Source organism: Salvelinus fontinalis, chromosome 4 (genome assembly GCF_029448725.1).
Source record: "Salvelinus fontinalis isolate EN_2023a chromosome 4, ASM2944872v1, whole genome shotgun sequence".
Classification (NCBI taxonomy): Eukaryota; Metazoa; Chordata; class Actinopteri; order Salmoniformes; family Salmonidae; genus Salvelinus; species Salvelinus fontinalis.
In genome coordinates this window covers 21548001-21575960 of record NC_074668.1, presented here as the reverse complement: position 1 = coordinate 21575960, position 27960 = coordinate 21548001, and the positions used below count along the sequence as shown (strand labels likewise).

Here is a 27960-nt window from a genome sequence, read left to right as displayed (position 1 = left end):
TGCTGCTCCAGTTTCAACTGTTCTGCCTGCGGCTATAGAACCCTGACCTGTTCACCAGACGTGCTACCTGTCCCAGACCTGCTGTTTTCAACTCTCTAGAGAACGCAGGAGCGGTAGAGATACTCTTAATGATCGGCTATGAAAAGCCAACTGACATTTAAAAGCCAACTGACATTTACTCCTGATGTGCTGACTTGCTGCACCATCGACAATTACTGTGATTATTATTATTTGACCATGCTGGTCATTTATGAACATCTTGGCCATGTTCTGTTATAATCTCCACCCGGCACAGCCAGAAGAGGACTGGCCATCCCTCATAGCCTGGTTCCTCTCTAGGTTTCTTCCTAGGTTTTGGCCTTTCTAGGGAGTTTTTCCTAGCCACCGTGCTTCTACACCTGCATTGCTTGCTGATTGGGGTTTTAGGCTGGGTTTCTGTACAGCACTTTGAGATATCAGCTGATGTACGAAGGGCTATATAAATACATTTGATTTGATTTGATTTGAACCGCTGTGTCAGATTTCAAAAAAACTTTACGGAAAAAGCACACCATGCAATAATCTGAGACGGCGCTCAGATATAAACAACATTTCAACAGAAAGTCAACAGAAATACGAAATTACATCATAAATATTCCCTTACCTTTGATGATCTTCATCAGAATGCACTCCCAGGAATCCTAGTTCCACAATAAATTGTTGTTTTGTTCGATAATGTCCATTACTTATGTCCAAGTAGCTACTTTTGCTAGCACATTTAGTACACATGTCCAAACGCTCACGCAGGTCCAGGCGAACGTCGGACGAAAACTTAAGAAAGTTATATTACAGGTCGAATAAACTTGTCAAACTAAGTAGAGAATCAATCTTCAGGATGTTGTTATCATAAATATTCAATAACGTTCCAACCGGAGAATTCCTTTGTGTCTACAGAAGTAATCGAACACAAGACGATATCATGTGGAATGCGCATGACCAGGAATTGACACCAGACCACTGACTCAAACACCTCCCATCCGGCCCCACATCCCAGTAGAGGCTTCATTCAACGTTCTACAGACTGTTGACATCTAGTGGAAGGCGTAGGAAGTGCAAACAGATCCATATCTTACTGGGATTTCAATAGGCGATGAGTTGAAAATCGACCAGCCTCAGAATTCTCACTTCCTGTTTGGATTTTTTTCTCAGGTTTTTGCCTGCCATATGTGTTCTGTTATACTCGCAGACATCATTCAAACAGTTTTAGAAACTTCAGAGTGTTTTATATCCAATAGTAATAATAATATGCATATATTAGCATCTGGGACAGAGTAGGAGGCAGTTCACTCTGGGCACGCTATTCATCCAAAGTGAAAATGCTGCCCCCTATCCCTAAAAAGTTAAAGAGCTGCAGTTGGTTTCAGAATGGGTGGCAAGGAATAAGTAAGTCCTAAACATTTCAAAAACTAAAAGCATTGTATTTGGGACAAATCATTCACTAAACCCTAAACCTCAACTAAATCTTGTAATAAATAATGTGAAATTGAGCAAGTTGAGGTGACTAAACTGCTTGGAGTAACCCTGGATTGTAAACTGTCATGGCAAAACACATTGATACAACAGTAGCTAAGATAGGGAGAAGTCTGTCCATAATAAAGCGCTGCTCTACCTTCTTAACAGCACTATCAACAAGGCAGGTCCTACAGGCCCTAGTTTTGTCGCACCTGGACTGTTGTTCAGTCGTGTGGTCAGGTCCCACAAAGCGGGACCTCGGAAAAATAAAATTGGCTCAGAACAGGACAGCCCTTAAATGTACACGTAGAGCTAACATTAATAATATGCATGTAAATCTCTCATGGTTCAACGTGGAGGAGAGATTGACTTCATCACTACTTGTTTTTGTAAGAAGTGTTGACATGCTGAATGTACCGAGCTGTCTGTTTAAAAAACTAGCACACAGTTCGGACACCCATGCATACCCCACAAGACACCAAAAGTCTCTTCACAATCCCCAAGTCAAGAACAGACTATGGGAGGTGCAGGGTACTACATAGAGCCATGGCTACCTGGAACTCTATTCCCCATCAGGTAACTGATGAAAGCAGTAGAATCAGATTTTGTTTTAAATATAAAAATACGTCTTATGAAACAGCGGGGACTGTGAAGAGACACACATACAGGTATAGACAGACATACACATGATAAGATATGCACTCTACACACACGTACATATGGATTTTGTATTGCATATATGCGGTAGTAGAGTAGTGGCCTGAGAGAACACAATGTGTTGTGAAAAGTGTTCTTTTTTATTGTATATAACTGCCTTAACTTTGCTGGACCCCAGGATCCTGAATAAATACAAATACAAATAGGAGCACCATGCCAGGGCTCACCTCTGAGCACAACCAATAGGCTACATTGGTCATTGTCCCTATACCCATAAAATAACGCAAAGCTGCATATCTATCAATAGCAATTAGACACGCAAAAGCAAGCACATATTAAGAATCACAAGTAAATTTAACATGCATTGAAGTAAAAAGCGAAGGCCTAAAGTAACTACACATTACATAAAAAAACTGCCAAACAACCAGGCATGAGGGGAAAACAATGAATTGAATATTCTGGCATGGCGTCCAGGGCCATAAAGGTTGTAGCTTACCATTTAGAAGAGCTGCAGCTTCCTCAATTATGTGTTGCACCTTATGAGAAGTGTCTGATTCCCTTCTCCTTCCTGGCGAAATGTACTTGTCAGGTCCCTCTCAAATGCCAGCTGGACAAGCTGGGCTTTTCGTTGATGTAACATACTGCGTCTGTGTTCACTGAATACGTTCTTCAGGGTGGAGAAGGCCCCAAACGTAGATGCCACCAAATATTAATCCATGTTTCAGTGCCAACAGCACAGTCAGCACTGCTGACAAAGGCCTGCCATATCTTTGAAAAACACTGAGTGGGATCCATTTGTTGTTGTTGGCAGCAGTTGCGATTTCACTTTGCAAGAAATTTCGACTCACAATAAACTCTGCTTCCACTGGTTCAGTTTTGGTTCGATCCAACAATGGCTTGGTATTGCTCACATCCCAAACGTTTGGGCTCTTGAGATCAATGGCACACAGAGCTTCCACCCGTTGACTATTTTAATTGCAATGACATTTCCCCCAGCACGGCATCCAATGAGCTGAAAAACAGTATTTTACAGTCCCTCATTATGCTGGTCCACAGTGCTTTACAACTACTGTACATATTGTACTCTTGCAGAGTTTTACTCATGAGTCTCAGTCGTTTGCTTGGAGCCGGTGTGCTCGTGCCCTCCAGGCATGCCTCCCAAAGCTTTTCAAATTCACATCGCAGGTTTTCAATGCACCCATACGTACAGTGTGGACAAGTTTGGCACCGGTGTGTAGATCAGTAGCTTCAAACTGCAGTAACTTGTTAGGAGGATCAAGGAACCCCAGGATTTTGTGAGTCATGTTAGAAATAAACTTAAGCTTGGCTCTGTCACTGCTTTCAATAAGCCTGTGGTCTCAAGTCTCACATCTGTGCCATATGTGCAAGTAGATTCGATTTTACCGAGCACAAGTTCAAAATGACTGACACTGTGGTGAGATGGCCAGTCCAAGTAATTTCAGTTTTTCCCCAGTGTACTATGCAGTACTATGGGCTCACGAGTGGCACAGCGGTCTAAGGCACTGCAACTCAGTGCTACAGGCGTCACTACAGACCCTGTTTCGAACCTGGGCTATTTCACAACTGGCCGTGATTGGGAGTCCCATATGGCAGCGAACAATTGCCCCAGTGTCGTCTGGTTTAGGGTTTGGCCCGGGTAGGCCGTCATTGTAAATAAGAATTTGTTCTTAACTGACTTGCCTAGTTAAATAAAACAATGAAATAAAAAGCTACTGTGTGTTTCCTAAAGAAGCTACACATATTGAAAAAGTCCTCTATCAAATCCTCAGATGACATAAGGTGCACCACAACCAAATGCAGACCTTGAACCAGGCGCTACAAAAGGCCCGCTTTCTCCCACTGAAAATGTGTATCGGGTAAGTGTCAAGACAAACCTGTGCTGGCTCCTCATCACTAAGGTTGTCAGGTGCTAGTGGCAGGGGTAACGGAGGTGCAGGTGTTTGTTGTGATGTTACCCTTGTGCTGGTGCTAGGCCATGGCTCTTCTCCATCTAGTTGGTCAGCAGGCAGTGTGGGGGAGGGGTGGGTACTGCATTTGCTTCTAGGCTCCTCAACCTCGGTGGTCGGGCTAGCAGGCTGCTCGGTGAGCTCGGCATCGGTCTCGACATGGTGGTCCTCAGTTTTTGTTGCTCTTGGCAGTGCCCAGCCATTTTCAGATATCCATTCTGACCAAAGCTTAGCAAACTAGCTATAATTATTCAGTGTGCCACTACCAAAACTTAATGAAGCTAGCTGTAGTTGTCTGCAATAGTGAACAACCTTTTTCCCTCTGTGAGAAAAGAAACTGTCAATTTGACCCTGCCCTGTGATCCATGAGCTTCCTAAACAAGGTAATTAAGGCGGTACCTTATGACATTGTATGGCTATATAAGTGCCCAATCAGAATGCCTTTTTGGATTTTAACTACAAAATATTACATTATTAAATCCCCCATTCCTCCCCCCTCCTCAGATCATGAGCACACATCGGCATATAGCCTCCATAGCCACGGGAAGTAGAGGTGCTAACGGTCCTGCAGCAACCCCTGATAAAATACAAATGGTAGGCTATATGTAGCCTATTAAAATAATATTTTTCCCATTCAGTTTCACACTCGCGACCCCCGCAAAACCTTCTCACTGGGCTTGCTCACCTGACCTGCAATGATTGACCGCTTGCTGATCCAATCAGAAAGCAGAGTGTGTGTTTCACTAGCCAATCTATTTTCTTGCAAGTGCCATACCGTCTCTGGCTGCGTGGAGAATAGCCAAGGAGACTCTGTGCCACAAAATTAGTGACAAAATGTTACAAAAGCTGTCAAAATAATTTCACGTCATCAGTCTCAAGTCAAAGTTGAGCCTCAACTCTTGAGGCTGCAAGTCAAAGTCAAGTCTCAAGTTATTTTATATCAAGCCGAGTCTCAATTCATCAAATTTGTGACTCGGAGTCAGACTCGAGTCCAAGTCATGTGACTTGAGTCCACACCTCCAGCTTGGTCTCATAGTTAATGTATCTGACACTCAAATTAGTATGCTATGCTGTGTTTGGTACGGTTACATAAAACAGAAAGTTACTTAAGACAAAAAACGAAAGGAGGGTGACTGGTCGGGGTGGATGGGTAGCATATAACGCAAACGTCTAGCAACCCAATGGTTGCGCGTTCAAATCTCATCACGGACAACGTTATCATTTTAGCTAATTAGAAATGTTGCTACTAAACTCAGCAAAAAACAAAACGTCCTCTCACTGTCAACTGCGTTTATTTTCAGCAAACTTAACGTGTAAATATTTGTATGAACATAACAAGATTCAACAACTGAGACATAAACTAAAGAAGTTCCACAGACATGTGACTAACAGAAATTGAATAATGGTTCATTGTTTAAACCCTTTACAATGAAGATCTGTGAAGTTATTTGGATTTTTACGAATTATCTTTGAAAGACAGGGTCCTGAAAAAGGGACGTTTCTTTTTTTGCTGAGTTTACTTACTATTTTTTAGCTACTTTGCATGTTAGCTAATCCTTCCCCTAACCCTAACTTTAACCCTTTAACCCAACTCCTAACCGTAATTTAGCCTAGCTAACTCTAGCCACCTAGCTATTGTTAACATTAGTCACCTAGCTAAAATGTGAAAATTCATAACATATTGTACATTTACTATGTTACATCTACCCCTGGGTCCAGGTTGCAGCTAGTACACCTCTGATATACACTGTATTAACTGGCATCTGACTTACTTTTTATGATGCTCTACCACATCCAAGTCTATTGTTTTCATGCACGAAGACCATCTGGTTCAGCTTGCTTATATGAAAACAAGTGTGTTTGTTCAGTGTCTACAGAACATTGAAATCACAAACTCGCTCATTCCTGTGTTCGCACATGTTAGTGTTGAAAGATTTAGAGCCAGAATGAATTTGATCATATTCACAATTTAGTATCATATAGCTGGTTTACTGTCAACCCGTATTTGCCTTTATCCTGTCAAATATTGACTTTCACACAGTGATTTCAAAGAGATATCATGAACTCATTTACCTCATCCTCTCGAGCCACTTCAGAAGACAGTACTTCCCCCACACTCTTCAGAAAGGCCTGGGTGGGACACAACATTATGGGTCTGTGACCTGATACAAACTATTACAATATACTTTGGTGTGTGTGTGTGTGTGTGTGTGTGTGTGTGTGTGTGTGTGTGTGTGTGTGTGTGTGTGTGTGTGTGTGTGTGTGTGTGTGTGTGTGTGTGTGTGTGTGTGTGTGTGTGTGACTGTATATACAGTGGGGCAAAAAAGTATTTAGTCAGCCACCAATTGTGCAAGTTCTCCCACTTAAAAAGATGAGAGAGGCCTGTAATTTTCATCATAGGTACACTTCAACTATGACAGACAAAATGAGGAAAAAAAATCCAGAAAATCACATTGTAGGATTTTTAATGAATTTATTTGCAAATTATGGTGGAAAATAAGTATTTGGTCACCTACAAACAAGCAAGATTTCTGGCTCTCACAGACCTGTAACTTCTCATTTAAGAGGCTCCTCTGTCCTCCACTCGTTACCTGTATTAATGGCACCTGTTTGAACTTGTTATCAGTATAAAAGACACCTGTCCACAACCTCAAACAGTCACACTCCAAACTCCACTATGGCCAAGACCAAAGAGCTGTCAAAGGACACCAGAAAAAAAATTGTAGACCTGCACCAGGCTGGGAAGACTGAATCTGCAATAGGTAAGCAGCTTGGTTTGAAGAAATCAACTGTGGGAGCAATTATTAGAAAATGGAAGACATACAAGACCACTGATAATCTCCCTCGATCTGGGGCTCCACGCAAGATCTCACCCCGTGGGGTCAAAATGATCACAAGAACGGTGAGCAAAAATCCCAGAACCACACGGGGGGACCTAGTGAATGACCTGCAGAGAGCTGGGACCAAAGTAACAAAGCCTACCATCAGTAACACACTACGCCGCCAGGGACTCAAATCCTGCAGTGCCAGACGTGTCCCCCTGCTTAAGCCAGTACATGTCCAGGCCCGTCTGAAGTTTGCTAGAGAGCATTTGGATGATCCAGAAGAAGATTGGGAGAATGTTATATGGTCAGATGAAACCAAAATATAACTTTTTGGTAAAAACTCAACTCGTCGTGTTTGGAGGACAAAGAATGCTGAGTTGCATCCAAAGAACACCATACCTACTGTGAAGCATGGGGGTGGAAACATCATGCTTTGGGGCTGTTTTTCTGCAAAAGGACCAGGACGACTGATCCGTGTAAAGGAAAGAATGAATGGGGCCATGTATCGTGAGATTTTGAGTGAAAACCTCCTTCCATCAGCAGAAGCATTGAAGATGAAACGTGGCTGGGTCTTTCAGCATGACAATGATCCCAAACACACCGCCCGGGCAACGAAGGAGTGGCTTCGTAAGAAGCATTTCAAGGTCCTGGAGTGGCCTAGCCAGTCTCCAGATATCAACCCCATAGAAAATCTTTGGAGGGAGTTGAAAGTCCGTGTTGCCCAGCAACAGCCCCAAAACATCACTGCTCTAGAGGAGATCTGCATGGAGGAATGGGCCAAAATACCAGCAACAGTGTGTGAAAACCTTGTGAAGACTTACAGAAAACGTTTGACCTCTGTCATTGCCAACAAAGGGTATATAACAAAGTATTGAGATAAACTTTTGTTATTGACCAAATACTTATTTTCCACCATAATTTGTAAATAAATGAATTAAAAACCCTACAATGTGATTTTCTGGATTTTTTTTTCTAATTTCGTCTGTCATAGTTGAAGTGTACCTATGATGAAAATTACAGGCCTCTCTCATCTTTTTAAGTGGGAGAACTTGCACAATTGGCGGCTGACTAAATACCTTTTTGCCCCACTGTACTTCTATCCTTGTTAAAGTACCTGTGTGAGGTTGTTGGCAGTGTCTTGGGGGATGGTCTTGTTGGGCAGGCTGAATGGCAGAAACTCCAGGAAGCCTTGCATGGGCAGAGGGTCCTGGGAGCTGTGGATCTCCTCACTCAGCTTGGTGGTGATAGAATGGGACACATCTGTGTTTCCCTAGGGGAAAACAAGCACCATGCATTAAAACAGATTTTATTCCCTAAAGATACTCTCCCAAGACCAGAAGGGGACCAATATACACAGGACACGTTACTTAACCATTACCCTATCCAGTTAGAACTCTTTCTGGCTCATGTCTGCTGTAAAAGTGTGCTGCTTATTTTCCAGCTTCATGCCCTACAGGGACCCATTTTGTGCTGTTTTGAACAGCTGTCTCTGCTTTCGCCACTCTACGTCCACAACTGCCGTTTCATAAACAGAAGAGGTTCATTCACATGTGCTCTTAATATCCCTTGTTCCATGCAATTCCTGTCTTAAAGGAAAACAATAGTTCCATAAGGAATGAATTGTTTGTTTGTGTTGGTGGCAGTTCAACCACTAGGCTTCTACCTAATTTCCTGTGAGGCTGCCGTGTGTCTGTTCTAGTTGTAAACCCTGAAAACCATTTCAAATATCCAAGACATGCACATTCCTATGGTGAGAGGTCAAGATGGGCACCAAATGTATTATCTGTATAAATCTCCAAAGTTGAGAACTCACCGGTGTTTGTGTCGTAGAGGAGACTTCTTTAGGAACACTTGCTGTGGTAGGATAAGTCCAAGCATCACCTAGTTGGAGAAATATATGAGACCCATTCGACCCTTCCACCTGTCATCTATAGGAACACTATCTACATGCCAAATGGATAGCTTAGAGAAGAGCTGGATTTGTTCAGGTCCCAAAGATTGATGATTCCTTGCTACGTGTCTGATGATGTTTGGACCTCCCCCAGCCAGGGAATGATGGAAAGAAGTGCTGTGGGATTGTACCTGCTCTTCATATAATCAACCACCTAATACATCATATAGGTACTGTACAAGCCAAAGAGATGTTGGAAGGAAGTCATGAAATCATGCTGTCTGTAAATATCACTAGGTGCACTCAGCAACACTTAATGACCATATATGGTTTTACATTAGGACCATCCCTTCCAACAGTCAGTTCTTCTTTAGTCCCATTCATTCTCTACAGGTGTAAAATTATAAAATGCCTTCTATTACCATGACAACTTTGTTGTTTATGTCTGTTATGTCTGGGGGGAAGAAACAGCACTGAGACCACCTGAGTCTTTCAACATAACCACCTGAATCCTTCACAATGGGTCTAGTTATTAGACAAAGCCTCAGGGAATTGGTGCCCACACCCACATTATTAGTATTTTCCATAAGCATGACTAGTGATTCATCAATTTTTACCAGCAGACATAGTTCATCATGATCCGAATAACACTTCTAGGACTATACAGAAGTCATTGTCCATTTCTTTTGAGTTTTTAGAACCACCCAAGATGAATCAAAGCAGCAATGAAATAGGTAATGTATTATTTATATTTTTACATCAGTTTAGTCCCCTAATCTAAAACCAACGTGTTTGGCCTATATCCCCACTGGACACTTAGTAACAGTACAGGGCCCTTATCAGATGAAATGCTTATATATGGTAAAAATATGTGAGACCCTTATAAGGTGGAAGATTGTGAAACAATTTTATGGTAGACGTATGTGAGATGATTTTAAGATGGGGAGGATTTGTACAGTTTAATATGTTGTCGTGTCTTCCATGCGGCAGTACTGTGGATGGAATGTCTATGGAAATGACCAAGATGGAAATTGCTTTTGAACCTCTTTCTCCTCACATCCGTCCAGGGGAAATTGTGAACATAGCGAACATTTCACATCACGGAAAAAAAGAGTGGAACAAATTCAGACTGACAGTGACATGTGATCTTACCTATGGCAGCCTTGTAGTACATAAGGATCTCCTCTGGTGACAGAGCCCTCTCCCAGATGATAAACTCATCAAAGGCACCTGTCAAATGGTGTCCATAGGACTGGTCATTTCCTGTCCCAATGACCAGGTCAGGGTAAGGGTCTCCATAGTTCATAGACACGTTGCCAGTGGGGTCACTGGTGTTGAATGTCCCATTGATGTAGATGTTGAGACCATCCTTCAGGGTCCAGGTGAACAGAATGTGGGTCCAGAAGGGCCCTGAAAGGGAAGAGAGAAGCGGAGAAATCATAATCATGACCACCCTCCATCTCAGGAAAGTAAAGGGCTTCTTTATTGGGCTTAGAGAATTTACGTTTTGCATGAAATTAAGCAAAGTTCACCTAATATTTGTTCTACTCTTGTATGTGGGTATTATAGCCTACAGTAGGTCAGACAACTGTGTTATTCCACTAATATCCACCCAAAATGTCCCCATGTTCCACTACACACTCTTAGAAAAAAAGGTGCTATCTAGAACCTAAAAAGGGTTCTTCGGGCTGTTCCCATAGGAAAACCCCTTGAAGGCCCCTTTTTAGTTCCAGGTAGAACCCGTTTGAGTTCCATGTAGAACCATTTACACAGAGGGTTCTACATGGATCCCAAAAGAGTGCTACCTGGAGCCAAAAAGGGTTCTTCTATGGGGACAGATGAAGAACCTATTTGGAACCCTTTTTTCTAAGAGTGCAGCCATTCAGTCAGCACCTCCATTCTATCCCCCCAAATTGTTTCAATAGACTCATCCAAAGAGGAAATAACATATCCAGTACTTCTAAAGGTAAACGGACAATAAAGAGAATCCCAAAATATATTCCCTGTGAACAGTTCCACCAGTGGAGGTTGGCTCAGAGTGCCAACACCCAGCTATCCCATTGGGATTGGTTTAAACACAAACCATATGTCCCACCAAGAAGTTCCCCATTCACTTGTTCAATCTCTCTTTCCTTTTGGTCTCTCTCTATATTTTAGATAGAGATGTTTCTGTTGAACACAGGTTAGGCTCGAACACATTGTGACAAGGTCTACCAAACCAGTCCTGTCTCCTGGTACTGGAAGAGGTCTCATAACAGCTGGTTGAGTCATAGATCTAAGGCTTTACCTCTGTTATGAATCAAAAGCTAAACAACTGCATGGTAAAATGGTGACATATCGTCATGGCACATTATAAGAGCCAGATGATGTTTGATCTTCTGTAACTAATAATCAAATAAATCAAAAGTGCACATGAATTCCTGTAATATAAACAAGATGACGGAAGACATTTGAGAATTTGTTCATTTTTCTCCTCTAATAAAAAATGGCTTGGAAATGTTCCTTTCTTATTCAAAGAACCTGCAGTGCAGAGAGCGACATGATGTGTTTTCCTCCAGAAATAGCAGACCAGGTTTGAGATTGTAGGGGATGGATAAATAGTTTTGCTATAGTATAATATTTATGTTATTTAAATTACTTCCTTTAGAGTCCACTTGGGCCTTCAAGTTTGAAATATATGACATTTTTAAGGATATGACTTTCATACATACTATGAAAGGTTACATACGTATGCACTATTTAGCATGTGGTTCAGTATTTACTATAGTCACGCAACAATATGGAAACAGGCTTGCCAGTAAAATGTGACACATTTATAGTTTGAGATAAAGAATACATTTAATCCATCATTGAATCCATAAAATAATTCTGGGACCAACAGTATAGTCTGCTGATGATTGTAGCTCCATCTGCTTACAATCAACCATATTCAAGGCAAAAAATCTAAAATTATTGAAAACCACAATACATTCCTCATGTATTAATATAAGAATATTTTTTTATCCCAACATCTACATCTAAAGACCGCTTTATAACATTCTTTTAAATAATTATTTTTAATCTTTAGGAAAAAAATACCTAGTATATTGATGTTAGCCCTCCACCTCTTGAAGTTTCCTCGTGTGTAGAACTCTACGTATCCAATGTAGGCATTGGCATAGACAGAGAAGCCATTGGAGATGACTTTCCCTCCAGAGACTATTGCAAAACGGGACTCTGCCTCCTGGTTCTTCCAAAAGAAGGAAAATGTAATCCCTGAAAAACATGAACATAGATTTATCAGATTCAAAAATAGGGAAAATTGTTTCAGAACACAAAATTATGCTAATTGTAATACATTTAGATCTACATTCAACGACATAAACAAGATTGTGTAGTTACCCCATTAGATAATCACTTCAATTCACTTTGTCAGTACTGTGTAGCTGTAGAATGTTGGTGAGAAGAGATCGAGACAGGCAGAACTCACCCTCAGGGCCACACAGAGTGGGGTCACTAATGCAGGAGTTCTGGTAGTTCCCAAAGTGGAGAAATGTGCCTCCATTATCTCCATTCAGATAGATCCCCTTGTTGACCATCCCTTCAACTATGTCTACAGGAGGATGAAATAACAACATTATTTTGCCTGATGAGAAAAGGAGGCAGTTTTTCCTCTGAACTAGGCTTTTCACAGGCAAACTAATAGGCAAGCAGTTGTCATAGATTTATGAACAAATTCTCTGTACTGCACCAAATATGGAATGTTCCCCACTGCATAATGACCTACCATGGTTGTCAGCTATGACCAAAGTGTTTCCCTTTGTTGTTCTCCCCCTTTAAATCATGTAAGCAGACAAAACTAAATAGGCCCACCACGTTGAGGTTAAAAAGCAAAGCTCCACTTTACAGCACTCTAGATACAGATCTCTATACCTCTAGTCTCCAAGCTTGTGTAATCCCGATTTACACACTGCAGTCTCGGCTCTTTTTCCAGTGAAGAAAACAATTGTCTCTCCCTGACTACACACACCGTCTCACACACACAGACAAATCCAACATCCTCAGGTTTCAGTGTGTGTGACACACTCATGTCAACTACTGGCTGAGCTGGTACCCCATGCAAAAGACGATGGAGACTGAATAGCCTTAACATGACAGATAGCACTACAGTAACACCAACAGAGCAGGGAGACTGACTATACACACAAATTCATTTCGGTGAGCAGTGATGTTCCTCACCTACTGTTGCAGAAACATTAGTGTAGGCAGAGTCATTGGTATACACAGAGGAAGAGTTATGGGAGGAAGGGAGCACAGTGTGCTTGTGGATTTGAAGAGCTAGGTGAAACATAGAAAACAAACAGACAAAGGAGAAACAGGTGATTTACATATATACACACAAATAACACAAAACAGCCAGACAACACAACAGAACAGTGAGAGACAAGCACAGACACTAGGCACCGTGAGAGATGTGGTGCGTGAGCAGGATTGAGATTAAGTGTGATGCTGGGCTCAGTACACAGTGTTCAAGCAGGAACAGATCAATAATATCCCTTTAGGATCAAAGTACATTTTGTAAGGAAATATTTGAAATGCCGTTCTCAAGTCTTGATCTCATCCCTCACAACTGATATAATCGATTGTGAGTCCCAAGGTATTCCATTCCGAATCACTTTGATGTTTCAAACTACCTTAAGCTTATTCAAATTATCAATATATGCAACTGTGGAAGCATTTGGGAAAGCTCTTGCTGCTTCCATAGTTGAAATAATACAGTATGGTATTTGGAAATCAGTTTTGCAAACAATAGTCTTAGCATTAAAATGTACCAGGGGATGAAGGATAACTTCTTATCCCATTTTGTTTATTGAAACACAGTGCTTTGATGTACATTAGCAAGTAGCCTTTAGACATTTCATTTTGACTCTCTACTTTGAAAGTTATTATAGCAAATTTTTGTGTAAGACAGACAAAAGGTGAATTGAGCTATAGACCATGCGGACAGAGAATGGAAAAGACTGGGTATTCTATTCCTAAGAATATAGGTCAATGCACATACTTATATTACTTCCATTAACATGACCTGGTCTGTTTCCAATCTGGTCCCACAATCCATGGATCCCGTCCACCTTATCCAGTGGCCAATAGTGTGAGGCTGTGCCTAACACCTGGAGGCCTGGACAGAAAGTTATGTGTAAACAAAGCTCCGGATGGGACCTTTCTCTAATCACACTCAATCATGCTATTTCAATGGGTTATTTTCCTGGCATTCCTCCGTGTGTATTTTAGGATTACAATTATTGACAATTCTAAACAATACAGCTAATTTGTTGATGTTTGGGTATCTCATTCAATAAACACTGTTTACATTGCTTAATAAAACACCATTACTGAGTATTACACTTATGGTCAGTCACAAACTATAATTCATCATCCCATTATACAGTACCAGTCAAAAGTTTGGACACACCTACTCATTCAGGGTTTTTCTTTATTTTTTACTCTTTTCTGCATTTTAGAATAATAGTGAAGACATCAAAAATATGAAATAACACATATGGAATCGTGTATTAACCAAAAGAGTGTTAAACATATCAAAATACATTTTATATTTGAGATCTTCAAAGTAGCCACCCTTTACCTTGATGACAGCTTTGTACACTCTTGACATTCTCTCAACCAGCTTCATGAGGTAGTCACCTGTAATTCATTTCAATTAACAGGTGTTCCTTGTTAAAAGTTAATTTGTGGAATTTCTTTCTTTCTTAATGCGTTTGAGCCAATCAGTTGTGTTGTGACAAGGAAAGGGGAAAGGGGGATATCTAGTCAGTTGTACAACTGAATGCCTTCAACTGAAATGTGTCTCCGCATTTAAGGTAGGGGTGGTATAAGGAGATAGCCCTATTTGATAAAAGACCAAGTCCACATTATGGCAAGATCAGCTCAAATAAGGAAAGAGAAATGACAGTCCATCATTATTTTAAGACATGAAGCTCAGTCAATACGGAACATTTCAAGAACTTTTAAAGTTTCTTCAAGTGCAATCGCAAAAACCATCAAGCACTATGATAAAACTGGGTCTCATGAGGATCACCACAGGAAAGGAAAACCCAGAGTTACCTCTGCTGCAGAGGATAAGTTCATTAGAGTTAACTGCACCTCACAGAGTTCTAGTAACAGACACATCTCAACATCAACTGTTCAGAGGAGACTGCGTGAAGCCAGCCCTTCACGGTTGAATTGCTGCAAAGAAATCACTACTTAAGGACACCAATAATAATAAGAGACTTGATTGGGCTAAGAAACACTAGCAAAGGACATTAGACTGGTGGAAATCTGTCTTTTGGTCTGATGAGTCTAAATTTTAGATATTTTGTTCCAACCGCCGTGTCTTTGTAAGACGCAAAGGAGGTGAACGGATGATCTCCGCATGTGTGGTTCCCACGATGAAGCATGGAGGAGGAGGTGTGGGGGTGCATTGCTGGTGACACTGTCTGTGATTTATTTAGAATTCAAGGCACACTTAACCTGCATGGCTACCACAGTATTCTGCAGCGATACACCATCACATCTGGTTTGCGATTTGAAGAATCTAAAATCTATTTTGATTTGTTTAAAACTTTTTGGGTTCCTACATGATTCCATATGTGTTATTTCATCGTTTTGATGTCTTCACTATTATTCTACAATGTAGAAAATAGTCAAAATAAAGAAAAACCCCTGTAATGAGTAGGTGTGTCCAAACTTTTGACTGGTACTGTATATATATTTTTCTCCATAATTGACCAATAATATTCATTATAAACAGTAAGCTAATTTCAGACACAACATAGAAAATCTCAAGAATTCAAGGAAAAGGAATCCATATTCAAAATGAAGTATAATTAGATTTACCTGGATGCTTGGATGACTTTGGCTGTACTACTTCGCCATTAACCTGTAAAGAAATCAAATAATCTCAACATTGCAACGTTGCAGTAGCCTAATGGTGAAGGTCATATAAAAATAACTGCTGAAATTACCTGAATCAAAGTGACAAAAGCAGGTACAAACAGAATTTCGAATAATAGTTCCATGACTTGGCACTTGATTAAAACTACAAATTGATTACTACAAAAATACTGGTTAATTTAGTTTAAATCCCCAAATGCACGTTCACTCCAAGACACTGAAAAAAATCATTATTCTCTGCGTATTAGTCCATGTCTCCAATTAAAAAAATTGTCACCCAAAACTTAATTCCCTGACATTTTGTAAAACTGCATTAAAATGTAGCAGTGCAACTGGCACATCATAATATACTGCAAATGTGCGTATCCATTCAGAACATTCCCCAAAATTGGTAATCCTCGTCTCTCAATACAGAATAAGAAATATTGAACGATTTCAGCGACGGATTTTGCTCTTTCTTGCTTGATGTGGTCTGCTCTGTCTGTCTGTCCTAGGATTGCACTGAGTGGAGGAATTCTCCGGGCTGTTCGATTGGACGTGGTAATACAAAACGTGATGTCATTTTTGGAGCATCGGAACTCAAGGTGGGGCCTGCGTAAATAACGTATATCAAGTGCGTATTTGGTGATTATGACCCCTTTTGCCCTCAGAACAGGCTCAATTCGTCGGGCATGGACTCTAAAAAGTGTCGAAAGCGTTCCACAGGGACACTGGCCCATGTTGACTCCAATGCTTCCCACGGTTGTGTCAAATTGGCTGGATGTCCTTTGGGTGGCCGACCATTCTTGATACACACGGGAAATTGTTGAGAGTGAAAAAATCAGCAGCGTTGCAGTTCTTGACACAAACCGGTGCGCCTGGAACTTAGTACCACACCCCGCTCAAAGGCACTTCCATCTTCACTCTCTGAATGGCACACATACACAATCCATGTCGCAAATATCTCAAGGCTTAAAAATCCTTCTTTAACGTGTCTCCCCTTCATCTACACTGATCGAAGTGGATTTAGCAAGTGACATCAATAAGGGATCAAAGCTTTCACCTGGTCAGTCTGTGTCATGGAAAGAGCAGGTGTTCATAATGTTTCGTGCATTCAGTGTATATTGCAATAAAAAAATACTTTTTTTAAACAAAAATATATGAAATCTTCAAAATGACAATGTTGGTGTGTCCTTTAGTTTTGACGTGTCAGAACAAAACGGAGCATTGATGCTGATGGAGGGCGGTGGATGCTGATTTCTGACTGTTTTGCCAAAAGAGAGATTTACATTTGAGCCTTTTTATTTGGACAGTCAACTTTATGAAGGGGATATAAAAGTCACATATTAAGGTGCACTGATGTAAGCGGATATGAAGCCCGATTGAATTCGTTAGATATGCCTAAATTTGATTTAGTTAATTGAAAGTCGATATAGGCTACTCAGGAATAGGCGCCTACCTACTCATAGGCCGACATACCTGAACTAAAACACATGGCTGCAGTCTGCTTCCTTACATCTCATTCTCAACGTGACTTCCACTCCTGTTTCATGTTCTTCATCTGTAGGCCGGCTACTGTAAACTAATGGGCTGGCCATATACATTGAATTACTAGTACTAAAACCTAGAAACCTAGCCTGAAAATAAACTGTTCTGTGGAAATTGGAAGCCTAGAGATTTTGGAATGACCTGCTTCCACGTGAATCATGGGGGGAAAGGACACGAGAGAGGAGATTATGCAGCCACTCAAGCGCACGGAAGGCTGTATGGTCAACAGCGCCGTTGTGTGGTTAATATCCTGAACAACAACTGCGGTCACAGGAGTAGTGCTCCCGCCGAGGAGAGCCGAGAGGCGTATCCCATTCCCCAACAAGCTCGTAGATAGACGTAACGTTAGAAGGTGATGTGAAGTATGTTGTCTGCCACAACCAGATAGCTAGCAGACTAACGGTGCATTTTGGTTGATACCACATTTTAAGGAGTTGGACAACGCTTTCCTAGCTAATATTAATGATTGAAAGAGAAAACATCTCACACCTATTGCATGACTATAGAAATTGATGTTGATTGTCAAAAACTCAGTATAACAGTTATCTAGTTAACGTAGCTACTAGCTAGAAAAAGTTAGCTAGACACTTGTAGAGCTAATTTAGCTACTCGAGCTAGTTGCAATGGAGTTGAGAAGTGGTTGTTTAATTTATTATTAGCCAGTCAAAAACGCATCAAACGTGATGAAGGACCGGTTGGGTGAATTAACCGAAGTAAGTAGCCTACTATGATGTTACTGATCTCACCAGTCATAAATCCATGGCTGCAGGCTGAATAGATTATTCTATTCTTTAGTAGCTATTTCCTAGGACCTAAGGAATGCAGCTCTGGTCTATAGCATTTTGTTGTCATGATAATAATATGTTAAATGTAGGCCTGTTATTCACGCAGTACTTGAGCCTCAGATTTTACTCTCTAATAAATGACTGTCTGTTTGTCTTGACAGAGCAGGACACAAGCAGAGGAGGATGTCAGAGTCACAGTTGACAGTGATGGATTTATGGAAGGGTTTTTCAGAAGGGTACGTGGTTCAGTCACTACTGTTTGTTTTCAGATACGCCAGATGGTTACTGTAAAGTACTGTAAGTGTCTGCGTATTGAAATAATATTGAAAATACTGTATGTGCGTGACTCAGGTGGAAGAGGTTAGGGGGCTCATTGATAAGATATCTTCTGAAGTGGAGGAGGTGAGGAAGAACCACAGCATGATCCTGTCTGCACCCAATACAGATGAGAGTAAGTTGATGCCCATCAATCAGAACCCTCGCTCATAAAGATAGTGCAATAACATTAGCCATACTGGTGACTATACCTCCGCTACAAAAATATGCAATTTCAAGTCTTGAATTCAAAACTTTTGCATGACTAAATATAGGCTTGGTATTTGCGTTGTGACTTCTGAAGTTGTAATAACAATAATATAACAAAAGCTCTTACTTCCTCTAACATCATTGTCCAGCGTCACAAACAACACACAACACAATACAAATAGATGGCTGGGTGTCCGGAAACCTGTGTAGGAAACGATGTCATGGCCCTGTGGTGGGCTCTGACTAAACCTTCTAGAATGGTCCTTTTACTGGGGGATAGGTCGTCTACCGCTGGGAGGTTATGCATTGGTAGGTAGCCTGTATGTATGTGGCGTACAGTGACCGCCTTAACTTCAGCGCCTATGCCGAACAACCGGTTTTATACAAAATAGAATTTGGAAGCGTGAAAAGAGAGTGTGTGTGTGTGCGCGCGAGTGCATGTGGGTATGCTTCTTACACTGACGCTGTGTTGCTGCAGCTGTGCTTGTTCAGAGTTGATCCACTGTGGAGACTGAATAGGCACAAGGAGCTAATCAAGACCTGCATGGACAAAGGCCCTCAGTTGACTCTATAATGCCACAGAGCAGCATCAAGTATTACCAGCAGAGTAACACAGTATCAACCATCTGCTATAAAATAATACTAACTGGGAATGGCCCAAGAGTTTGGTGCAAATACTTGTTGGCCCACAAATCCAGTGATAAGGTGTCTAATGGTTACTACGGACAAAGGTAGGTGTAGGGTTTCTTACCTGAATAAATATGAAGAATAGTTTATTGTTATAGAAGAGTTGCCAAGTGATATGATTAATGCTAATATTTGTCCAAGTGTTGGGGAAATTGGCAATAATACATTTATTTTTTGTCACTGTTATTTCCTGAAGAGATGAAAGATGAACTTGACCGGTTGACCAATGAGATCAAAAGTGATGCCAACTCTGTGCGAGTTAAGCTTAAATGTAAGTTTAACACCACGACGTACATTACATTAAAAAAATGTTGTTGTCATTTTGTCATTGGTATGACTGGATTAAATGCCTCATCCCAAATACTGCTAGATGTAGAGAGGTAGATGTGGGGAATTTATCGGAGGTGATGTTATAGCTACTGTAATCACTGTTCTTTCTGTTCTCTATAGCTATGGAGCAGAGCCTGCCCAAGGATGATGTTTCTAACAGGGCCTCAGTTGATTTCCGCATTCAGAAAACCCAGGTCAGGAAACAGCCTTCCTGGGACTCATTCCTCACATGTTTGCGACTGCTGACATGTTCTTACAGGTTGTGGTTAAGAACAGAGCTTGACAAGAGATACTCGGAGTCTAACTTAGAAGCCTGTATACAAAGTTGACCATGTTTTGTTGTGATGTTTGCTGCTATGTTTTGATGCAGCTGTTTGACATCTTAACCTTTCAAAAGTTTACTGAGTCTTTATCCACTTGACTTTTCCAGTGGTTGGAACTCTCATTCATCTCTCCTCAGCTTATGTTTTCTCTAACCCCACAGCACACGGTGCTCTCCAGGAAGTTTGTGGAAGTCATGAGTCAGTACAACAAGACTCAAGTGTCGTTTAGGGAGAGAAGCAAAGGAAGGATCCAGAGACAGCTGGAGATAAGTGAGTGACAAACTGGGCCAGCAGCAGAGCAGACAGGAAAATGGAAAGGAGTCCGACCACACCTAGGAGCTTTTCTCTCCCACCATGATAACACATAGGCTACACTGCTCACAATTACCCCCCAAAAATATCCTCATTATTGCCTATTTTCATTGTGGATAAGTCAGGTTGTTTTCCGGCTTCTTGACCTGGCACTGTATGTTATTATCTATTGTCATGGCATGGACAATGTGGCCAGTAGACCTATTAGACTACGGCTACGGAAAATACGGGAAGACAGTCAAGTGTTTGGCTTGAGATACCAAAGAGACTTGCTATAACAAAACCATATGGCAGACACCCATATATTGTTCGTATAGAGTATTTGTTTAGAATGAGAATAATTGATGATGACAGAAATAGCCGTAGCCTCTCCAGTCCCTTAGGATAGTCTTAATGAGGCTCTCTACTACAGCACACTCCAGAAGAAAGAGAAGAGTCTTACACAGGACACATACACCTCTCTGTGCCTACCTGTGTTAGTGTTGCCAAGGAAACAGAGGGCTCAGAAGCCTGCGACACTCCTTTACAACTGTCTTTATAAGAGCTGGTCACATGACCAGTTGTGGGCTCATGGCTGTTCTGTATAGTTATTTTTATTTTACCTTATTTAACTAGGCAAGTCAGTTAAGAACAAATCCTTATTTTCAATGACAGCCTAGGGACAGTGGGTTAACTGCCTTGTTCAGAGGCAGAACAACAGCTCGGGGATTCAATCTTGCAACCTTTCGGTTACTAGTTCAACGCTCTAACCATGGGTAATCATAGGTTATATACATTCACTGGGGTGGAGGGGCTTATGTACATGATCCCAGGTTTGTAAGTTACATTGGGTTTGATAATGTTAGGCAGTGAGAGTTGAGTCTCTCTAAGGAATAGCCTAGATCATAACACTGTGGTTGTGACTACAGAGACTATTCTCCCCACGGAGTGGAGGAGAGAGAACACATTTATTTGTTTTAGCACCTGTTTGGTAAAAGTATTTTCTTTCCTGGTTCTAGCTGGGAGAGTGACTAGCAATGAGGAACTGGAGGACATGCTGGAGAGTGGCAACCCATCCATTTTCACATCTGATGTAAGTTATCATAATAATAGTGAAGCTGGTTGAGAGAATGCCAAGAGCGTGCAAAGCTGTCATTTTAATTTGATTTTATTTCACTTTTATTTAACCAGGTAGGCCAGTTGAGAACAAGTTCTCATTTACAACTGCGACCTGGCCAAGATAAAGCAAAGCAGTGCGACAAAAACAACAACACAGAGTTACACATAAACAAACGTACAGTCAATAACACAATATATTTAAAAATATATATATATGTACAGTGTGTGCAAATGTAAAAGAGTAGAGAGATAAGGCAATGAATTGGTCATAGAGGCGAAATAATTACAATTTAGCATTAACACTGGAGTGATAGATGTGCAGATGATGATGTGCAAGTAGAGATACTGGGGTGCAAAAGAGCAAGAGGGTAAGTAATAATATGGGGATGAGGTAGTTGGGTGTGCTATTTACAGATTGGCTGTGTGCAGGTACAGTGATCGGTAAGCTGCTCTGACAGCTGATGGTTAAAGTTAGAGAGGGAGATATAAGACTCCAGCTTCAGTGATTTTTGAAATTCGTTCCAGTCATTGGCAGCAGATAACTGGAAGGAAAGACGACCAAAGGAGGAATTGGCTTTGGGGATGACCAGTGAAATATACCTGCTGAAGCGCGTGCTACGGGTGGGTGTTGCTATGGTGACCAGTGAGCTGAGATAAGGCGGGGCTTTACCTAGCAAAGACTTATAGATGACCTGGAGCCAGTGAGTTTGGCGACGAATATGTAGTGAGGGCCAGCCAACGAGAGCATACAGGTCGCAGGGGTGGGTAGTATATGGGGCTTTGGTGACAAAACGGATGGCACTGTGATAGACTACATCCAGTTTGCTCAGTAGAGTGTTGGGGGCTATTTTGTAAATGACATCGCTGAAGTCAAGGATCAGTAGGATAGTCAGTTTTACGGGGGTATGTTTGGCAGCATGAATGAAGGAGGCTTTGTTGCGAATCAAGGCAAAGGGTGGCTACTTTGAAGAATCTCAAATATAAAATATATTTTGATTTGTTTAACACTTTTTTGGTGACTACATGATTCCATATGTTATTTCATAGTTTTGATTATTATTCTACAATGTAGAAAATAGTAAAAATAAAGAAAAACCCTTGAATGAGTAGGTGTGTCCAAACTTTTGACTGGTACTGTATGTATTTGAATTAAATAGACAGTCTTACTGGCTGTCTTCCTGTCGTCCACTTCCTCTCTCAGATCATCTCTGACTCTCAGATCACGCGGCAGGCCTTGAATGAGATTGTGTCACGGCACCAGGATATCATCCGACTGGAGTCCAGCATCAAGGAGCTCCATGCCATGTTTATGGACATGGCCATGCTGGTGGAGAATCAGGTACTGTAGTGCAGTACTGTAATGCTGTCTTGAATATTATTAGTTCTGTTTTTAGTCAAACTATATGGAACTCACGTGGTGCTGTTTAAAAGGGGGATATGATCAACAACATAGAGAACAACGTCTCCAATGCAGCTGAATACATAGGCCGTGCCAAAGAGGAGACCAAAAAAGCTGTGAGATACCAGAAAAAATCCCGGAGGGTAAGTCTCCTCTTCCCCAAATGAAAGGTCACATGGTGCATCTGCTAATAATACTGGATAATACTGCTCAAGTTCGACTCTTTTAACTACTGCAACAGCTCTGAATGTTTTGGTCGTAAGAATAATATTATTTCAGTATCATATACTGATACCATTCTAAATGCCAGACAGAATGTTTAAATGCCATATCTAATGTCTAAATTGAATGTCAAAATGCCTCACTTTCGCTAATGGGCAGTCATTTACATTGTCCGTTACCTGACTAATGTTTTCACTAAAATCACTGTAGTGTGTTTTGGGTCACGCATTATTAACCTAACCACTTTGTTTCTGTTCTTGGCAGAAACTCATCCTCCTTGCCTTTGCTCTATTGATCCTGCTTGCTGTCATTGCACTAATTATTGGCCTGTCTGTTGGACTAACCAAATCCCCTGTATGAGTCCTGTCCTGCTCTCTGTCTGGGGTAATTACTACTGTGCATTTTATCATGATCAACATAACATTCAACAGCAATTCCTTCCATTCACATCCCGACGCCGGCGGGTTTTTGACTTCTAACCCTTTTTAAACATTGTGTGTTTGAGCTACAGACTTCTGCGTTGTACCATTACATGTGTCTATTTCTTCTCCGTCTGTTGGTTAACGGGGGCTGAGCTAGAGCGGTGTTTGTGAGATAAGGGCGGATCACGAAGGGGCCCGGGGCTGGGTGTTTTTACAAAAACGTCTGTAGACTGAATTGTTTGAGATACAAACTATGAAAAGCTGCTCTACGATGCTCACTAGCTACACAAGAGTCGTTAGAAGGTAAGGGGTTCTTCTGCATAGAAGATCACAGGAAATCCAAGGACATAGTGTCTATAATACTATAAGATCACATAGTTGCTGTCACAATCTCCAAACTCCACACAGTTGTCACTGAATAGTTGGATATTCATTTACCACTCAAAAAGCCATTTCTGTACTTACAGCATGTAACGGCTGTCTACTTCCTCCTCCTCGGATGAGGAGAAGGAGTAAGGGTCGGACCAAAACGCAGCGTTGTATGAAGACATAAATTAATTTATTAAACAAGACGAACACTGACACGAAATACACTTGAATAACTACAAAACAACGTAGACAGACCTGAACATGTAACTTACATAATAACACAAAGAACGCACGAACAGGAACAGACTACATACACGAACGACAACAACAAAACAGTCCCGTGTGGTGCGACATACACAGACATGGAAGACAATCACCCACAAACAAACAGTGAGAACAGCCTACCTTAATATGGTTCTCAATCAGAGGAAACGTCAAACACCTGCCTCTAATTGAGAACCATATCAGGCAACACATTTAACCAAACGTAGAAACACATAACATAGAATGCCCACCCCAACTCACGCCCTGACCAACTAAACACATACAAAAACAATGGAAAACAGGTCAGGACCGTGACACAGCATTCATATACATTTCATTTTTTATCAGGGGTTTTGCTTTGGCAGACCTTTTTTTTATTGACATTTGTCAATAAATTTGACAATAAAACCCATGAATGTAACTGTTTATGTCAAGTTGTTTTGTTTTTTACTTGTAGCCCTGGTTGTCCTGAAAAGTGGTAAATGGTAAAACACTTCATTGTGAGGCTAAATATAAGGGCTGGACATGCAGATAAATAAAAGTCAGATAAATGAAAAGCTGATTTTTGCTGGGCTCTTGGGACTAATAGTGTTAACACATTGAGGTACTGTTCTTGATAGTGGTTGATATAGCGGGCCAGTTTTGATTTAGAGAATTTGAGAATCACAGTAATGGGTAAATTGCCAAGTTAGGTTCATAGTAACTACATTCAAATAGATGAACACAGATGCAATTATGTCGGTTGAAATTGGTCATTTTGGTTTGATATGTACTAAATGAACAGTGAACCAAATGTATCTTCCTCTCTCACAGAAATTGTTCTGGCTTGCCATTTGTGTGGCACTGGCTCTCCTCATAGTCATCATAATAGCAACAATATTTGACTGACCATTACGAGGCCGCACTGTTCAGAACAGCAGATGAGTCTACAGCAGTTTCTCACACCTTTGGGGCCAAGTTCCAGTCATCATACCCTGCTCAATTTTCAACTACTCCTCTAATACCAAGACGGGCATTTCACTTCTCAGAGGACAATAGATCCAGCTGTATCCACCATGTTATTACAATATTACACCTCTTGACTCCATATAATGGCTGAGTCAGTGGCCTTGGCTTACACAATTTCACAGAAGTCCTAGGGCTCCTAGGAAAACACTCTCTCTTGCTGCAATAATACAGGGTAGCCTTTTTTACTGTCCGTGCAAGTAACTAGAATGAAGTCTCTACAGGATTGCCATAGGCTACATGTCAACAATGACTACCATTGCAAACTACATAGACAGACAAAGACTCACCTCTACTGCTGCCATAAAGGCTAATAACACGTTACATGGTAAGTAGAGAGATGTCACTTTCAAACTTTACTGAGCAGAATGATTTTTATCTACACCATAATTTAGTCACTTTAAAGCAATTCATTTCTAGCTCTGTGTTAAAATATCAACTTCAGTTTATGTAATTTTGTTCAATTTAGTGTAACGACCAGAACAAGATGATTTCATACAGCTTAGGTGTAATGTTTTTTTCCTTGTGATGATCATGACTAAATGTGCCTTAAGAGAACCGAACACTATAATACTTAAGTGTACTAATTAATACACTCCCAATGAAAACTTTGATTGGAAACCATTTCACTGTTGGGATGCAATGTTTGTGTCTTGTTTTGACTACTCCTATTACTTTGGTCTGCACTTAGATTTTTTATTTATTTCTATGATTTATTTAAGTGTCATACACCTACTGGTGCCCAGCCCACATGGGTTTACAAGACACAACAGAACCAAATAACATTTGACAAATTATACATATCATACGCCTACAATAATCATGGCCAGTATATCTACCATCTAGCCACTCTACACAAAAAGTTGATATCTCCTGTCCTGGCATCGTGAACAAACTGAGCAATCTCAAACACCATGTCTGAAACAGAATTCAAGCCTCAAAGACAAAATCCATTTATTGTTTTATTGACCTGTATGACAACCTGGGACGTGTTCTTTTTTTGTAACATTTTGGTGATAACTGAAGTTTTCTGGTTACGGGATGTAAGTTATCACCAAAATGTTACAAAAAAAGAACACGTCCCAGGTTGTCATACAGGTCAATATTACACTAAATGGATTTTGTCTTTGATTTCCCCGAGATCACACAGTATGAAATCATCTTAGCAAATTCTCTCCCCTTCAGGCACTCTTTTAAATCTACCTGACTCTATAGCCAGAGGGAGGATTTTGAGTTGTGCACAAACTGACCTTTGGCTTTTTGTTAGGTTTAGGCGGACAAATGATTCAGGGGTGTAGTTCTCTTTGATGAGAGTGTATGTTTAGGTTTAAACCAATCATCAACTGCCCATTTTCCTTGTGGATCAGCAAAAGCTTGTCCTTGATTTGGTTAACACCACATGGTAATTTGTTCCTGATTTGTTCCTTTGTATGAACAGATTGTTTGTAATACACACTCCTGAGATCTTTGTCTCCTGAGTGTGGCGCTTTTGATACATAGCTCATTTTGTTGTAAGATCATCTCTGCACAACATTGAGTCAGATCTTTCTGCAGTTGATACAGCTGGAATATTGTGTAGATAAACAATAAATATGTAAGTGAATTATCATCCAGATTCTTAGTGTTTAATTTCAGTTTTGGGTGCTCTGTTTGAGTACATGGTTAGGCAGTGCAATCAGATGCACCCCCTTAGATTTCTTCACATTGTATTGTGTTATAAAGTGGGATTCAAATTGATTTAATTGTAAAAAAAAAATTGTCAACGATTTACATAAAACACTGTAATGTCAAAGTGGAAGAAAAAAATCTAACCTTTTTTTAAAGATGAAAGAAAAATGAAACTATATAACTTGATTAGGTAAGTATTCACTCCCCTGAGTCAATACATGTTAGAAAGGGGATACCTAGCCAGCTGCACAACTGAATGCATTCAACTGAAATGTGTCTTCCGCATTTAACCCAACCCCTCTGAATCAGAGAGGTGCGGGGGGAGCTGCCTTAGTAGAAGTCCACATCATCGGCACCCGGGAGTAGTTGGGGGTTAACTGACTTGCTCAAGGGCAGAACTGCAGATTTTTCTACTTTGCTGGCTTGGGGATTAGAACCAGCAACCTTTTGGTTACGGTCCCAACGCTTTTAACCGTGTGTGTTTGAGTGCGTGTGAGATAGAGAGGGAGATTGCTGCATTGGACCTTTAAATCTTTCTTGCCAAGGATTCAAGAGGGCGAGCATGAAAAACTCAACATTAAAAATGTCATGGCAAGAGCCAAAGGGGAAAGTTATATCATGCAGAAGTCCATTGTGCCAGGAGGAGCAGATCAGAAACAGTAAGAAACCAAATGGAATTGAAAATGATACAGATGCAATGGGCATTTCACTGTAAGTCCTTATTATGAGATAGTGAGTAATATTGAGATAGTAAGTCATAATTATGAGATAATAAGTAGCTAGCTACCCACAAAGTTACCCATTCGTTTTAGGTCATTTTTTAAACTATCTGGTTAGTTATATTATTACGATTCACATGTACAGTGCCTTCGGGAAGTATTAGGACCCCTTGACTTTCCCCACATATTGTTACGTTACAGACTTATTCGAAAATGGATAAGAACAATTAAAAATCCTCAGCAATCCCCACACAATATCCCATAATGACAAAGTGAAAACAGGTTTTTAGACATTTTTAAAATGTATTACAAAAACAGAAATACCTTATTTACATAAGTATTCAGCCCCTTTGCTATGAGACTCGAAATTGAGCTCAGGTGCATCCTGTTTCCATTGATCATCCTTAAGATGTTTCTACAACTTGATTGGAGTCCACCTGTGGTAAATTCAATTGATTGGACATGATTTGGAAAGGCACACACCTGTCTATATAAGGTCCCATAGTTGACAGTGCATGTCAGAGCAAAAACCAAGCCACGA

The 27960-nt window shown here is 40.7% G+C and overlaps 2 protein-coding genes across 4 annotated transcripts in view; one reads left to right on the top strand and one right to left on the bottom strand.

Annotated features, from left to right (window-relative positions):
* The window catches only part of LOC129853332 (adhesion G-protein coupled receptor D1-like), a 74067-nt gene extending 57797 nt beyond the window's left edge, over nt 1-16270 (bottom strand). Inside the window, exons 1-10 of one of the 2 annotated variants that reach the window (XM_055919256.1) lie at nt 15836-16270; nt 15708-15750; nt 13873-13989; nt 13050-13148; nt 12301-12423; nt 11910-12086; nt 9984-10241; nt 8754-8821; nt 8055-8210; nt 6189-6245 (exon numbers count right to left, since the gene is read on the bottom strand). In XM_055919256.1, the coding sequence (XP_055775231.1) occupies nt 6189-6245; nt 8055-8210; nt 8754-8821; nt 9984-10241; nt 11910-12086; nt 12301-12423; nt 13050-13148; nt 13873-13989; nt 15708-15750; nt 15836-15889 (1152 nt within the window). In that variant the 5' untranslated portion in view covers nt 15890-16270. The remainder of the gene's footprint in view (nt 1-6188; nt 6246-8054; nt 8211-8753; nt 8822-9983; nt 10242-11909; nt 12087-12300; nt 12424-13049; nt 13149-13872; nt 13990-15707; nt 15751-15835) is intronic. The other variant, XM_055919257.1, reaches the window with a different exon arrangement.
* Nucleotides 16271-17616: 1346 nt separating this feature from the next.
* stx2b (syntaxin 2b) lies at nt 17617-25657 on the top strand. Of its 2 annotated transcripts, none has more exons than XM_055919255.1 (10): nt 17617-18004; nt 18238-18312; nt 18428-18527; nt 19485-19559; nt 19739-19812; nt 20103-20211; nt 21252-21325; nt 22553-22690; nt 22783-22893; nt 24841-25657. In XM_055919255.1, the coding sequence occupies exons 1-10, from the start codon at nt 17975-17977 to the stop codon at nt 24913-24915; spliced, it is 861 nt and encodes a 286-aa protein (XP_055775230.1). In that variant the 5' UTR covers nt 17617-17974; the 3' UTR covers nt 24916-25657. The 2 variants fall into 2 exon arrangements, with proteins under 2 accessions (XP_055775230.1, XP_055775228.1); XM_055919253.1 differs by having other exon boundaries at nt 23237-25657.
* Nucleotides 25658-27960: the final 2303 nt, after the last annotated feature.